At 42.4% G+C, this 12,281-nt stretch overlaps 1 protein-coding gene across 1 annotated transcript in view; it reads left to right on the forward strand.

The window, feature by feature from the left end:
• LOC147904619 (translocon at the outer membrane of chloroplasts 64-like) overlaps positions 1 to 8,510 on the forward strand; it is a 46,992-nt gene extending 38,482 nt beyond the window's left edge. Inside the window, exons 8-13 of the mRNA XM_087387603.1 lie at positions 6,403 to 6,537; positions 6,669 to 6,857; positions 7,159 to 7,286; positions 7,389 to 7,440; positions 7,602 to 7,671; positions 7,974 to 8,510. Of these exons, the coding sequence (XP_087243729.1) occupies positions 6,403 to 6,537; positions 6,669 to 6,857; positions 7,159 to 7,286; positions 7,389 to 7,440; positions 7,602 to 7,671; positions 7,974 to 8,059 (660 nt within the window). The 3' untranslated portion in view covers positions 8,060 to 8,510. The remainder of the gene's footprint in view (positions 1 to 6,402; positions 6,538 to 6,668; positions 6,858 to 7,158; positions 7,287 to 7,388; positions 7,441 to 7,601; positions 7,672 to 7,973) is intronic.
• The last annotated feature ends 3,771 nt before the right edge of the window (positions 8,511 to 12,281 follow it).

Here is a 12,281-nt window from a genome sequence, read left to right on the forward strand (position 1 = left end):
CCTGCATATGTAGATCAAAGAATGAGATCATAAGTGCAATCTTAGAGTTTTTAGATCGGGCTTCAAAAAGAGTATCCAGAGTGATCCATGCTTGAGGAGCAGACTGTATGTCGGAGATGTGATGAATGTAATCATCTCCAAGGCCGAGCAATATGATAGCATAGGCTTTGTCATTCTTGGCAGCAACAACTTGCTCAGATGGACCTTCGGGAGCATCACGGTGAACAATGTCCCAAAGACCTTCTTTCATAGATGGCACTTGATTTTGATCTGCCAAGTATGAAAGTTGGACCCATTGAATTTGTCGATAGATATGAGAGAATGAGAGGAAGATGCCATGTAGGAAGGTCTTACCTCTTGCTAGGATGCAAGGGTAGTGTCTATTCCCTTACAATTTTGCAGAAATAAATGAGAGGAAGAGATCCCAGAAGCCGGTTCTCTCACCACTTTGTCAAGGCCATAGCATATGACAGCCTATCGAAGTAGGAGGAACCAGCAAAAAAAGGAGAGACTGTTCAGCAAACTGAAAGAGGCAAAAGCTCAGTACCTTAATCCCGGGCAGAAATAGAAGTGTAAAAAGGATGTAAATCTCCGTGAAGATGGAGCAGGAGAAGTCGTCAGCCTTTGCAGGTACGGATTCCGTACAGTCGTACGGACTGTACGGACAGCTGTACGGACGACGGCGAGCAGAGTACGGACGACGGCGCAGAGTACGGATGGCAGATTTACACAGATCTGGCGCTACAGCAGATCTGGCGCAGAGACTTGGAGCAGGCGAACACGCAGATCTGAGCGCAATGGCGGGGCAGGAAAAGGGCAGATCTGAGCGCAATGGCGGGGCAGAAAGAGGGCAGATCTCGGAGAAGGGGCGGCCAGCAGAAGTGTAGAAGAGGGCGGTGCAGAGGTAGAGGTGCCACGAGAGGCTGAAGAGAGAGATGCCGGAGGGAGAGGTAAACTGAAAGGAGAAGACGAAGCTATGGCTACAGCAGAGTGAGAGGAGAGGAGAGGGGATCTACATGCTCTGATACCATGTTGGAATATGGAAGAAAGAACTAGAACTAGAAACTAGAAATGAGATGACAAGACTGAAAAATAAGAAATACCTTGAGAAGAGTGTAGACAAGACACAAGCTAGACTGATAGATTACAATGATGTGACCCATTGAATATATGGGCCAAAGTACAAGACATAAAGCAAGAGTGCTTATGGGATAATTGTAGAAGTGCCACATGGCACACACTCAAGACATAAAGACTAGACTTAGACTTAGACTTAGACAAATGTAGACCAGGAAATAGTACTTAGTGTGCACTTATCTCCAACAATTGGGCACTAATTGTGCTGTTTTCTTAGCAAACTTCTACATTTTCAAGTGTGAATTTGAGTTTATGTAACGATTTAGTTACGTTAGGAGATTCATAGATGACTTATTAGTCCTGGACATTCCAAACTTTAAAGATTTTATGTACAAAGATCCAAACTCTTTTGGTGGGGGAATTTATCCTCCAAAGTTTTGCGAACTTAATTGTACAGGCTACAGCTTGTGGAAGCTATCGTAGGTTCTTGGATCTTAGCATTACTCAATCCTCTTTAGGTTTGGAAGTCGATATCTATGATAAAACGACAACCTCCTAAGTATGCTATATCGACTATCGTACGAATGCCCCACATTGACTCAAACATATCTGATATGATTAAATATGGAGTGATTACTTTCCCATTCTATAGGTGATATGGCTATTAGGGCCCAGGACAACATGTCGGGCTGGACCCCCTCGAAGGACTTTATTATAAGAGAGAATTCTGCAAAAAAAAGAGAGAATTCTGATTACAAAGTACAATTCAGCACACAGGCTACTTACAAGCATTCATACGTGAATTCCATTACAAAGGAGCTCATAGCTCATTACAATCCACACTAGCCCTTTGTAAATCAGCGTAGCTCTCTCTCTCTCTCTCCCCTCCGCTCTCTGCCCCTCCGGCTTGCTCCCTTGCCTCCCTCTCACGCTTTGCCCTCCGCTCTGCCCTCTGCTCTGCCTCTCCCGTGCTGCCCTCCCGCTCTGCCCCTCCACCCTGCTCCCTCGCCTCCCTCTCTCGCTCTGCCCCTCCGCTCTGCTCCCGCGCTCTGCTCCTCCCACTCTACCCTCCGCTCTGCCCCTCCGGCTCCGCCCTCACCTGCTCTGCCCTCACCCGCTCGCTGCCCCGCCTCACCCGCTCGCTACTTGCCTAGCCCCCCTCCCTACCCGCCTAGCCTCCCTCCCTACATGCCTAGCCTTGCCGCTTACAGCTTCCTCACTACCCGCCTAGCCTCCCTACAGCTGCCTCTCCCGCCCGCTCCCCCCACCCGCATGCAGCTCCGCCCTCTTGCAACCCCTCCCCCGCTTGGAGCTCCTTCGCCCAGTGTTGCCTCCCCGCCTGCAGCCCCTCTGCCCGTTGCCTTCTCTCCCCCATAATGAAGGACAAAGGGGGATGAGAACAGGGGACAAGGCGGGAGACCCTTTGGTCCAAATTTACATACACGAGGAGATGGGGAAGGGGAACGGTGACAAGGGGAAAACACAAAAGCAACTCAACTTGGAGGACTTTAACAAACGCAGCAATCGGAGCGGTTTGACAGTGGACAGCACCGCGGCCCAGAAGAAAGGGGCCCACCCGAAGCCCATGCCGCTCACCATAGTCTGGACCTCTATGATTACCACCACTATTTTGCCACCATCCTCCGCATTTGCCGTGTAATGAAGGTGGGAAAAAGATGGATTTTAAGGGGGAAATAGATGGGAGAATAGTAAGGGAAATGTGGGAACTGTGGGGGACTATATAAGTCAACCCAAAAGGATTGTAAGGCGCTATTGATTTGACTTCTCCTTGCTTCCTTCATCACTTGTGTACTTCCAGTCTTGTTCTCTCTACTTCCCTCCCCTATTCCTTCCCTATCTCCCCCTGCCTTCCGTGGCTTTCTCTCACTTCCCCATTCACCTTCACTGCATTGGTATCAGAGCTTAAAATTCTGGCACCTACAAATGGCTATCTACGTGAACCAGGCTTTAGGCAACTGTATCTTAAGCGAAAGCACTCTGTTATAAGATTAGCCAGCTTGGCGATCTCATCACTTTGCGTAACATCAGTGCTAGTCGAAGAATCATTCACCGACTCTACCGATGCGGTGCAAAGGTACAAAAACTCTACTTGAGCCTTTCTGATTTCCATCACGGAAACCAACGGTCCCTGAGGTATATCTTTTTCACCTCGCAAGACATAAAGCACATCATTCATCTTGAATTGATATACGTGCTTTTTCCAATCAATGGCTGGATTCTTCCTAGAATGCCACGCCATTCCCAGGGCTATATCTGCATGAGCAAGCTTGGTCATTTCAAAATCAAGCTTCTCAGTATAGTCCTGAATCCGAAGCTCCAACTGGGTAACCCTTTGGTCCCATACTTCAGTTGAACTTCCGTCTGCCATCCTGACTGTGTACGCATAGTCAGATGGACTTGTCTTTAATTTCAGCCTCTTCACGAGCTTGGAGTTAATCACATTGTGAGTTGACGCTGAGTCAAACAACACAATGACATCATGATTGGCCACTTGCCCTTTCATTTTGATCAACTCAGTATCGTTGAAGGCTGTATACCCCGTTGCTGCGGGCTTAGATAGGATGTTATCATACTATAGGAACCTTCTAGTTGGAGGTGGTCTCCTTTGGGAGTGGTACAATCAGCTCACTGGGAGCAAGGAGTGTATTGCAGAGTTGTTGGCAGAAGGTTGGCACAAGGTTAGTAGTTTCCAACTGACATGCTCATGTTTGGGCTCCTTCAATGTGTCCCATACATCTGAACCGTGGTGGTCGGATGTTGACTAACTACCCTCTCCAAGGCACATACATGAAGGAGTGTACTTCACTTGTCTTGGTACACTTGATGAATGAATGAAAGCCTTCGTCATGTGTTCATTTGAGCATTATCTCCTCACACCCTAACTCGCTCTCTCTCTCTCTCTCTCCCCCTTCACCATGTTTCTAACATATCTATCTATCTACCTTAATGTGTGTGTGTGTGTGTGTGTGTTATAGATAGATTGATAGATAGATAGATAGTACACATACACACACACACACACATTTTTTTATTTAGTGAAAGCTTTGATTAATTTGGTTTGACTAATGCACCAGCCACCTTCCAGGCACTCATGAACAAGATCTTACACCACCTTCTTTTCAAATGTGTGCTGGTATTTTTCGATGACATTCTCATTTATAGTAAGGATGCACAGGAACACATTGACCATGTCCGACAAGTGCTAGAAATCTTGAGGATGCATCAGCTTTATGCCAAGGCCAGCAAGTGCACATTTATGGCAGAGGAGGTTGAATATCTTGGTCATGCTGTAAGCAGGCACGGAATCAGGGTAGACCCAGCTCAGGCGAAATGCATTAAGGAGTGGCCGTAGCCACAAAATACCACGCAGCTCAGAGGTTTCTTGTGATCCTCTAGCGATCGGCTATATACCAAGATGTCATCTAAGAACACGACAACGAATTTGCCCAAATAACCTTGGAACAAATCGTTCATCATTAGTTGGAAGGTAGCGGGAGCATTGGTCAATCCAAAAGGCAATACGAGAAACTTGTAGTGGCCATATCTTGTACGGAAGCAGTTGTCTTGTGTAAGCCAAGACATGATGCATCATTGAAGAGCTTTGCTAAGATTGGGGCTGGAATATTTATCCCTTATGCAATCAACTCAGTACATAATCCCTCATGATCTTTCGCTCGGCCATTATAGAGCTTCAGTGCTACGTCCTTGACAACGCTTGTGGTGAAAAGAGTGTAGGAGGTAGGATGAGGTGAGTGTGAGGGTTGAGGGGCGGGCTGGTGGCATACAGTGTCCATGCATAGGTGTGTCAGATCTAGGTGTCTGTGAGAGATGACAGAGATCGACGCTCAAGGAACTTCCACCAAGTGTGCTTGGAGTTGTTGCTAAACAAGATGTTTATTAACTCCTCTTTCCAACGGACAAAGGGTTGCTTCTTCTGGCATACTAGTTGACGCTATTCACGCATCGTCTCTAGTTCACTCGAAAGGCTATGCTTGGTCTTGAAATTTTGGGAGTAGTTGATATAATGGCTGCGTGTGCCTCTCAGCTCCCCTCTTCCTTCCACTTGCTTCCTATCTTCTCGATTGAGAGATCAGCTTGAATGAAGAGATTTTGGACTACTTTTTGATTAGCCTTCTCCTTTAGTGCTAGCCTTCATCATGCCCTTCACCACCGGAGTGCCGACAGAAACTCAGTACGAAGACTTTGTATAAATGGATGCTCAAGTATATGTGGGTGTGTGGATTTGTATGTGTGAGATCATACGTTTATACTACGGTCTACACCCATTGTTGGGCGCTGATGACGTCAGTGGGGATGTTATAGTAGCTAGTCCCTGCTATGCGTGATGGAGTTTATGGTTTTGAATCTTATGAGTGACTATCATGAGATTGAAGCTGCACTATGTTGTGTTTTAGAGGATGAGTTTGGGCATGTTCCTAGATTCATCTAGATATATGTGTTGTTGGATGTTATTAGAGCTTTCTCCTATAGACAGCTTTGAGAAAGCTCAGGATTTGAGGGTTACCATACAAGATTCTTGGGAAGAGACATGTAAAAACCTCAGCAAAGCTTTACCAGGCTTTGATTTGGTAGATCTGTACTTTGAGATAGGACAAAAAGGAGCGCATGCTACTCTTAATTTCGAGACGAGCCGAAAGAACGCAGGTTCTTGGACAGTCCAACAACTTTAAAGGTCCGCAAGTGTGGATTGCAGAGGTACCCACAAAAACGCAGCTAAAGAAGTGAAGGTGAAGGCAAATGGGCTGTCTACCGAGATGGCATGGCATTGATCAAGGATTTAAAGCTAAACCAACGGACCCTTAGTCTGTACCTTCAAGGGTGTTTCCTGGAGTGGTCCATCACATAGGCTCACTCACAGCCTTCTGTTCTTTGACTGTCTCATAACCTTTGGAGATTTAATTTCATAAGTTTTGGATTTCTCTAAGCTATTCTCGATGTCTCTTTCCTCTTGAAACTTGTTGCCATAACTTTTGGATTGCTCAAAGTTCTTCTCGATGCCTCATTATTTTGTGCCACCACATTTCAAATGGCTGCCAAGGATAACGTTGAAGAAGCCAAAGGACAAGTCTTTTCTTTGAGTCTAGACAAAGGTTCGATTAATATGCTTTTTGGAGTGTGATGGGTTTGCACTGGATCATGGTTGAACGGTGTAGAATTTTGACTTTCAAAAGTTTTTTCCTGAGAGCTAGATGTAAGTGACTATATCGTTGTACTTTATTGTAAGGATAAAAATGAAGGCAACATGAATTGCAAGCATATTTATAGGGCTTTGCGAATGTGCAGAATGATGCAATCCTATTGATGCCAACTGCTCCTGGTCCTCCTCCAAAACTGCGGACAAAAGAGTCTTTACTAGCAGACTTTCGGGAGAAAGCTTTCACTCTACTAAGTGTGGCTGGCATGTCAGGCTGTTGTCAAGTATGTGTGGACTGTGCGACATACAAGCTTTCGAGTTACTTTTTCCGAGGAAGGGGGCAGTGGGACTGTTCATGTTTGCTTCCTCAAGTTAATACATGATTACATATGGTTCTTCCTGTCTCTTGATTCAGGTGAGTCTACCTATTGGAAAATATGATGGGTGTCCGACAGCTATATCCTTGGTTGCCAAACATGGGGCCGATCGCTTTTTACTTGATACTGTAAAGACTCTTTTTGCAACACTTCAAAAGGAAGCAGAGACATATCGTGGTCCACCTGCTAATAGAAGACCTGAGGCTGCAGAAGTAGCTAAAGAGAAGGTATGACTTCTGGGTTTAAAATGGAACAAACCCAGCATTTTCTGGATATCCCGGTGGATAGAGGGTCATTGGCTAGCCCCCCCTGGATAATTTGGTCTTTCAAATGGATTTTACAATATTAATGTTATCTTCGTTATACTCTTGAATGTTCACTGGCTAGTTGTGCCCACCCCTTTTTTTTCCACTCCTTCCTCAAGCAAAGTTGAGCATTATTTATATCTTTTTGCCCTGTACAGATCAGCCTTTATTGGGCGTGCCAGCTTTTGTTGGGTGTGCTCTTAAAGTTTGTTTCCTGTTTTAGGGCAATGTGGCCTTTAAGAATAAAGACTTTAGAGCAGCTATAGACTGCTATTCAGACGCCATACGGTTTGATAGTAAAAATGCGACCTATTACAACAATCGAGCTGCAGCATATTTAGCTATGTGCAGGTATATTCCCCTGGATCACAATTTTTGTTCCTTTTCCAACCGTTTTACTCGCTATGCAGTGCAAGACGACTCACTGAGATTCTTCCTGCACAAATATTGCAGTTTTCAGCAGGCAGAGGCCGACTGTAGCAAGGCCATCAACCTTGATAAAAAGGTTTTTAAGAATCACTTTTGAGATTTTCGTTCATTAAACAGTGAAGGCAGCATTTTACCATTCAGCCATTTTGGAAGTCCATTGTCGTTTCCTTCAGAAAAATGTTCGCTTAATGAAAAATTATTGAGCTCTGCTTCTCATCTTTTTTATTTTGAGAACAGAACGTGAAAGCATTTTTAAGGAGAGGTACTGCTCGCGAATTTCTGGGATACTACAGGGAGGCAGATGAAGGTGAGCAGTCACCCCGCTCTTGATTGAACCTGATGATCAGCCTTTGTTGTAGAGCACTGCTAATGGGTTGATGAATATTTAGAGAGGAGGGGGAGATTAGAAAGACAGAACTGGTGCAAGTGCTTGAGGGGGATAGGGAGGGGGAAGAAATTAGAAGGGACAGTACTGGTGCAATTGCCGAGCAGTTTGGAATGTGAGACATAGAGACCATTTGTATGTTCACCTTACTGACCATGGCAGTCATTTTTAGCTTGTTGAAGCTATCCATGCATTGATCGCTCAATTTGATCTGTTGATTACAGATTTTAGGCAAGCGCTTGTTCTGGAACCTACCAATAAGACAGCTGGAGATGCCGTCAAACGATTAAAGAAACTTCTTTACGACTAGATGCCAGATTTCCTTCACTCATGAGCAAGAAGCACACTAGCATGGCCCACGTCTTTAGATATCTTCCATTTCATGAGAGCACTTTTCTGTGCAACACTGCCGCTCTGGACCCCTGATGTTTTACTACAAACAGCAAGAGTTAAATCTCATGGAGCAGTTTAATCTTCTGCGTTTTTGGGAGCAACGATTTACAAATGTGCAGGTTGAAGTATAGTTGCGGAATCTCCTCACATAGATCGAGGTGCAACGCTATTCATTGGGCAATGGAATCTCTTGTATGTGGCCCTAAAGTTTTTCCAATGATTTTTTTGGTGATTTTTTTGCTTTGTGCATATCATAATGATGAACTGATCTTTACGGTCCTTAGAAGCTGGGCATATGAATTAAGGTCCAAGGCTTCTAATTGACCATTGAGAAACATTTCTCTTAATGTTTTGTGATGGTCCTCTTCTCTAGTGCATGCAGTAGTCGGTATTTACAGGCTGTAGTTATGGATCTGTTGGATAGAAATTATTATTTCCTTCAGCTGCAGTAATGCATTGTTTTATATTGAGCTTTCCAATGGAGCCTTCTATAATGTTACATTCAGAATTTCGGATGTAAATTAAGGACTTCTGATTAGAAAATTTCCCAATCACTAATGAGCAACCTCAGTGAAGCCTGGCCTAGAAAGTGGATGCCTAATGTGTCACTGGAACGACTTTTTATTGATATTTGATGAACCTCTCATGTTGCTGGTAGTTGACCTTTGCTTGAATTTTAGGCTGGTGTGTCACCATAAGAATGGCCTCATTGCATTGTGAATTTCAAGTTATTGATGGCAAGGGTGTCTTTTGTGATGCGAATTATGTATTTGCTTTCATATTTCCTGTTTAAAGTACTAGAGATGGTCTAGATATGAGAGAATGATAATTAGAGAGGTGGAAGACACTTCTGATCCCACCATATTGGATAACCTCTATAGACACCTCTAGGTGCATCTCTAGACATGATAGAATGACGATAAGAGGTTGAAGACACTTCTGACCCCACCATACTTTATAACCTCTAATGCAAAAGATCAAGGTGTTTGGTTGCCATGATAGTTATTGTGAATGGGGGGTGGGTGTAGAGCTTACTCCAATACTTAATTAGGAGTTACTTTTGGTATTATATTTACGCTAAGTGGTCAGAATTTTGGTTTTTGACAAGATTTTGATTGTTTTTTTATAGAACCTATCAGCAAGGTGAGGTAAAGTTGATGTCAAAATTATGATTCGGTTTGAACGATGCATATTCCATCTCAATTGGCAAAACAAGCGCTGCATTATTCTCAACTTGCTACCTCAACCAAGGGAGAGGTGACAAAAGAGTAGTGAGGGCTCCCATAGAGGTTGGGTATTGGTAACTATTAGAGACAAGTAGCAACATGTTATGTGGATTCTAGTGGCAACAAACAATTTTAAGGCTAGGTCACTCTTAACTACAAGGAAAGCTATTGTATTGAAGTCTAGGGCAACTATAGGATTAGTAGTGACTATGAAAGAACCTAGTATATAGCGCTCTCAAGAGTTTCGCTCCATAAATTGGTGCCAAATTGACATAGGTGGAAGCAGAATTGGCTTTTGCACATAAACTAAATGCTTAATTGGAGTAGCAATGTCAGGAATACCATGCCAACGCGTAAAAATCGATCAAAGCTTACAAAGCTACAATGGATAAGAATTAAGTGGAACTCCACTTAATGGGCAAATGTATAACACATTGCCCAACTGCTCACATTTTTGACTAGCTATAGGAGGAGGGTCCTAGATCTCTAGTTAGAGCTGCCCAAATTCTTGTAGTAATGGAGTCCCAACAAGAGCAGGAGTTTGATTGGCTCCTCATAGCATCTGTACATCTAGTAACGCAGGCTCTTCACCCATGCACTATCGACGATACACTGCACTTTAATTTAAACACACTAACCTCCGCCTCCATCCAAGATCTTATTGACCTTACACAATCTACCTGCTCGACCACTCGTGGTCTGATGGACTGTGTGATATGGTTGGAAGAACTCCATAATCATACTCTGAGATGAGTTTGTCTGTGTACCTTGCCCTTGTCTCTGTAATTTGAGTAGACACTCTTTGTGCCTAATTGTGAGTAAAAATAGAGTATCAAACATGCTCACAAACTCATGATTTATCAAAACCATAGAAACCAAGAACAAGGAATAAAGTAGGAGAGAGGAGAAAGAGAGAGGGGCACTCCATGGGGTCCAATTTGTCCCCCTTAGATGGTGGCTCTTGCTTCTATCTAGAGTATTTATAATTGTAATTTTAGAAAGCAAAGAGCCGATAATAGTACATCCAAAAGCATCCCTTGTCCACAATTAGAGGGATTGCTCAACATAGCTCCATGAGCTTAAAATATCACAAGGCTTAATATGCCCTCATCCACAATTTATAAAATAAATTAGCCCACAGCTTAAAATTCATTACTTTACAATGTGGCCCATGGCCTTTGATAGCCATTAGATACTTCAATCAATCCAGATCAACTTCACCATCTCCATTCCTTGTTATTCAACTCATCATCTATACTCAAGCCGCCAATTGTGTTAGTTGTTACAATCAATTGATGAATCATCACAACTAATCCCAACACAATTATACGCTTGATATAATATACACCTCGCGATCAATTGTAATAATATCAATAACACTAGCGACATTAGTATTAACATGGAATCACCCACAATACTAACCATCTAGCTTCGTAAAAACATAGGCAATTAGGCGTCCCTAACTAAACACAAAAAAGAATCCACTAGGACTCCTGTCGCATCCAATTTGCTCCTATGGAATACTTTTCCATAGTCACACTCGACTAAAATAAAATAATTTCCACGGCAAGAAATGTTGAAAATACAATTTCGTAACATCCCTCTTGCTTGGATTGCAACTGACCTCAGTGGTGTATTTGACTTTCCGAGTCAACGAATACAGATGTGAAGAGGAATCTCTTGGATATTCATCAAGTATCATCGTGGTCAAAACATTTCTTCAAGAGATCTTAAGCTCTCATTAACTAAGAGAGAATGAATTTAGCCAATTCAAAACTTATGAAAGATTTTTTTTTCTTATCTGGTATCAAGAGAAAGTAATATACCACATCTATTCATTTCTTATGTTATCTTGTTACAGGTTCAAGCATTATATTTGTCATATTCCTCAATATCTATACCATCCCATACTAGTATGATATTGAGAAATAATAACAAATTTAAAGCATAATTCTTTTTTCCTTTTGATGTGAGTAGCAATAAGTGACATATACTATTCTGTGATCAATAAAAGGCTATATGTACGTCATTGTCTAATCACACGTCAAATTTTTTTATTTAACTTGGTAGCTAGTAATGATCCAATATGTATTTTCTTTAGCTACTAGAAAATACATATAAGTTGTTATTTGACATACCAACTGTTTTTCATTATCTATAAAAGTACTTCTGCAAAGAAATTATCAGAGCAAAAAGCTTGTCAGTGAACAATCATGCCTTCCCTCTTGCTTAGCAAAAATGGCATATGCTTTTTCTTCTCTTTAATTTTCTCTAATTCAGTTCACTTTAGCAGAACACTTTATCGAAGCATACCATATGTATCACTTTGTTATCTACAATTAAGCTAGGATTGGCATCTACTTAAGCAAGCTATGAGGATACAAGCCCTTTAAGTAATTGCATTTCTTATGATATACATCTTCTCATCCTTATCAATGCACATAATCATTCTTATTTAATCATAAAAAACTCTTAGCTTACCTAGATTATCCTAGATCTTATATAGGCTATCATATTTTATTCTCTTTTTCATGCTATTTTAATTTGATTTATCACTTTTCTTCAAATTCAATTATTCCCTTCCGTCGCCATACCATTCTTTCTTATCTCTATATGAGTATTTCTATGAGAGTAAGAAAAATTAAAATATAGGAAAACAAAAATGGGTCTTAGCATGGGAAGGTGTCAAAAAAAGCACTGTCAGGGACACTGTGCTTTGAGCACTTTTTCATAGCACACAACTCACAAGTTGGTTCTGTATGTTCAAATAATATAATATTCAAAATTCGGTTATGCTATTCAAGTAGGCCGTTACAGGATTGAGAATGTGGGTTCGTGGGGGGTGTTTCTCTTGCCATGCGTGGACTGCAACATTCCAAGATTGTAGCAAATCGTGTGTCTGTTTTGCCCCCA

This window comes from Dipteris shenzhenensis, chromosome 2 (assembly GCF_047967505.1).
Source record: "Dipteris shenzhenensis isolate YYH24624 ecotype China chromosome 2, Dip_SZ_1.0, whole genome shotgun sequence".
Taxonomy (NCBI): Eukaryota; Viridiplantae; Streptophyta; class Polypodiopsida; order Gleicheniales; family Dipteridaceae; genus Dipteris; species Dipteris shenzhenensis.